Below are 4,018 nucleotides of genomic sequence, written 5' to 3'. Positions count from 1 at the left end.
ATAATCTTCATTATTGTAGGGAATTTTGTTAGAATCATTCTTTATAAAGAATTAGGTTACATTCATTTGGGTTTAAAGAATCCCCTAACTAGTAGATAATAATGCTACGAAATATAATTAACTTAAAGCTTTTTCCGAGCTTTTTAGAGTTTTTCAGATCTCTTTAGAGTTTTTCAGAGCTCTTTAGATATTTTAGGGATTTTTAGAGTTCTCAAAAAATTTTTATAGTTTTCAAGGCTTTTTAGAGAACATTCAAAGTTGATCTTCACTATTGTACGGATTTGTTATTATCATTCTTTAACGTATCTCCTAGCTTGGAGATCCCAGTGCTACGGAGTATAATTAAATTTAAGGTTTTCAAAGCTTTTGGGAGTCTTCTTGAGCTTTTTAGAGTTTCTCAGAGCTCTTTCAAGGCTCTTTAGTGTTTTTAGGGTTTTTAGGAAACATTCAAACATAATCTACATTATTGTATGGAATTTTGTTAGTATCATTCTTTATAAAGAATTAATTTACTTTCAGTTGGCTTTAACGAATCCCCTGGGTAGTAGATACTAGTGTTACGAAATGTAAATTAAGAGTTTTTCAGAACTCTTTAGATATTTTAGGGCTTTTTAGAGTTTCGGGGTTTTTTAGAGTTTTCAAGGCTTTTTAGAAAAACTCAAAGTTGATCTTCACTATTATAGGGATTTTTTATTATCATTCTTTAACGAATCTCCTTGCTTGTAGATCTCGGTGCTACGGAGTATTATTAAATTTAAGCTTTTCAAAGATTTTAAGATTCTTCCTGGGCTTTTTAGAGTTTCTCAGAGCTCTTTGAGGGCTCTTTAGTGTTTTTAGGGTTTTTAGGAAACATTCAAAGATAATCTTCATTATTGTACGGAATTTTGTTATCATCATTCTTTATAAAGAATTAAGTTACTTTCAGTTGGGTTTAAAGAATCCCTTAACTAGTAGATAATAATGCTATGAAATATAATTAACTTAAAGCTTTTTCAGAGCTTTTTAGAGTTTTTCAGAGCTCTTTAGAGTTTTCAGAGCTCTTTAGATATTTTAGGGATTTTAGAGTTTTCAAAGTTTTTTTATAGTTTTCAAGGCTTTTTAGAGAACATTCAAAGTTGATCTTCACTATTGTAGGGATTTGTTATTATCATTCTTTAACGAATCTCCTTGCTTGTAGATCTCAGTGCTACGGAGTATAATTAAATTTAAGCTTTTCAAATCTTTTAAGAGTTTTCCTCAGTTTTTTAGAGTTTCTCAGAGCTCTTTCAGGGCTCTTTAGTGTTTTTAGGAAACAATTCAAAGATAATCTTCATTATTGTAGCGAATTTTATTAGTATCAAGAATTAAGTTACTTTCAGTTGATTTAAAGAATCCCCTGGCTAGTAGATACTGCTGCTACGAAATATAATTAACTTAAAGCTTTTTCAGAGCTTTTTAGAGTTTTTTAGAGAATTTTAGAGTTTTTCAGAGCTCTTTAGATTTTTCAAAGCTCTTTAGATATTTTAAGGATTTTTAGAGTTTTCAGGTTTTTTTAGAGTTTTCAAGGCTTTTTAGAGAACATTCAAAGTTGATCTTCACTATTGCAGGGATTTGTTATTATCATTATTAAAGGAATCTCCTAGCTTGTAGATCCTAGTGCTACGGAGTATAATTAAATTTAAGATTTTCAAAGCTTGTTGGAGTCTTCCTGAGCTTTTTAGAGTTTCTCATAGCTCTTTCAGGGATCTTTAGTGTTTTTAGAAAACATTCAAAGATAATCTTCATTATTGTAGGGAATTTTGTTAGTATCGTTGTTTATAAAGAATTAAGTTACTTTCAGTTGGCTTTAATGAATCCTCTGGCTAGTAGATACTAGTGCTACGAAATATAATTAACTTAAAGCTTTTTCAGAACCTTTTAGAGTTTTTCAGAGCTCTTTAGATTTTCAGAGCTCTTTAGATATTTTACGGCTTTTTAGAGTTTTCAAGGCTTTTTAGAGAACATTCAAAGTTGATCTTCACTATTGTAGGGATTTGTAATTATCATTCTTTAACGAATCTCCTAGCTCGTAGATCCCGGTGCTACGGAGTATAATTAAATTTAAGATTTTCAAAGCTTTTTGGAGTCTTCTTGAGATTTTTAGAGTTTCTCAGAGCTCTTTCAGGGCGCTTTAGTGTTTTTAGGATTTTTAGGAAACATTCAAAGATAATCTTCATTATTGCAGGGAATTTTGTTAATATCATTCTTTATAAAGAATTAAGTTACTTTCAGTTGGCTTTAACGAATCCTCTGGCTAGTAGATACTAGTGCTACGATATATAATTAACTTAAAGCTTTTTCAGAGCTCTTTTAGATATTTTAGGGCTTTTCAAAGTTTTCAGGGTTTTTTAGAGTTTTCAAGGCTTTTTAGAGAACATCCAAAGTTGATCTTCACTATTATAGGGATTTGTTATTATCATTCTTCAACCAATCTCCTAGCTTGTAGATCCCAGTGCTGCGGTGTATAATTAAATTTAAGCTTTTCAAAGCTTTTTGGAGTCTTCCTGAGCTTTTTAGAGTTTCTCAGAGCTCTATCAGGGCTCTTTAGGGTTTTTAGAAAACATTCAAAGATAATCTTCATTGTTGTAGGGAATTTTGTTAGTATCAATCTTTATAAAGAATGAAGTTACTTTCAATTGGCTTTAACGAATCCCCTGGATAGTAGATACTAGTGCTACGAAATATAATTAACTTAAAGCTTTTTAGAGTTTTTCAGAGCTCTTTAGATATTTTACGGTTTTTTTTGATAAGTCAAAATTTTGTATTAATAGATAACAAAATTTACAAGAAATAGTTTACAAGAAAAAAGGTCACAACAACCCCAAAAACTTGAAATTATTTGAAACGAAAATAAACAACATTTGGATATTCAACTGAATTTAGAAAAGGTGGTTTCTCATTAAAATGCACTCCCACTTTATTAGCCAGAGAACAACCGCGCTTAGCCATTTTATCCGCTGAAAAGTTCACCTCCCTAAAAGTGTGAACGAACCTTATAGACGTATAATGTCTACAAATCACCGTCCATCTATTCTTTCCAAACCAAGGAAGAGAATTATTTTTGATAGCTTCTACCACTTCCATAGAATCTGACCGCACAAAAATACGAGTAAAATCCCATTGCATAGCCCACTCCAAGCCAACGATAATGCCATACAACTCTGCTAAGTAATTCGTCGTAACACCAAGACCAATACATAGCACCAAGAACTGAACAATGTGCATCTCTAGCCACAACACCAGCACCAGCAATACCTGGATTTCCTCTCGCAGCACCATCGCAACATAATTGAAGTTCATTAGCATCAGGCGGATGCCAAAAACATTCCACAGGCTGCTGCCACTTCACACTTCGGTGATGAACACAGAAGTAATTCAAAATCACAATATCTTCAGCACAATTCTTCATATGACCCTTGAGCCTAATAGAATAGTCTTGGATTAGCTTCAAAACGCGCTTATGAAAAACATTCCAGTTAGGCTGTTTATCCTCAAAGACTGCCTTATTCCGCACCTGCCAAAGCTCAGACCTTAGGACCAGATTGGCGACAAGCCAAAGATCACGCACCATTTGGCTCCTGCTTTTGGCTGCTTTAAAAGAAACAACAAGGTTAGCATTAGGCTGTAAGTTAAATAGATCAACAAGCCAATTTCAGGCTCTTACAGCAAAACTGCAATTATACAACACATGAACAAGAGTCTCCTCATCAATACCACACAGGCAACACTTATTAGCAAGATGGATTTTGAACCTGCTCTTGATAAGGTCATAAGTAGCACAAACCCCCCATAAAAATTTCCAGTTTTGAGCCGCCAGAACTGGATGAACTTCCTTTCTCCAAAGCAGCTGCGCACCTTCCAGATTAGGATACTTCTGCCGAACAAGGGAGGTAGCAGACTTTACACTGAACTCTCCAGTCAATTCCCGCATCCAGACCCTAGTATCAGCTCCTCCAATTGGCACTGGCATCCTATGCATCTCCAGACCAGCAACCAACAT

General features: G+C 33.7%; 1 protein-coding gene across 1 annotated transcript; it reads right to left on the bottom strand.

Annotated features, from left to right (window-relative positions):
* Positions 1-3,073: 3,073 nt before the first annotated feature.
* On the bottom strand, positions 3,074-4,018 carry LOC113342273. Its single transcript, XM_026586867.1, has 2 exons — positions 3,683-4,018; positions 3,074-3,640 (listed from the first exon to the last, which is right to left on the bottom strand). The coding sequence occupies exons 1-2, from the start codon at positions 4,016-4,018 to the stop codon at positions 3,074-3,076; spliced, it is 903 nt and encodes a 300-aa protein (XP_026442652.1).

This window comes from Papaver somniferum, unplaced genomic scaffold (assembly GCF_003573695.1).
Source record: "Papaver somniferum cultivar HN1 unplaced genomic scaffold, ASM357369v1 unplaced-scaffold_35, whole genome shotgun sequence".
Classification (NCBI taxonomy): Eukaryota; Viridiplantae; Streptophyta; class Magnoliopsida; order Ranunculales; family Papaveraceae; genus Papaver; species Papaver somniferum.
Note: the sequence above shows the minus strand (reverse complement) of the source record. Positions and strands in the feature narration are given on the sequence as shown.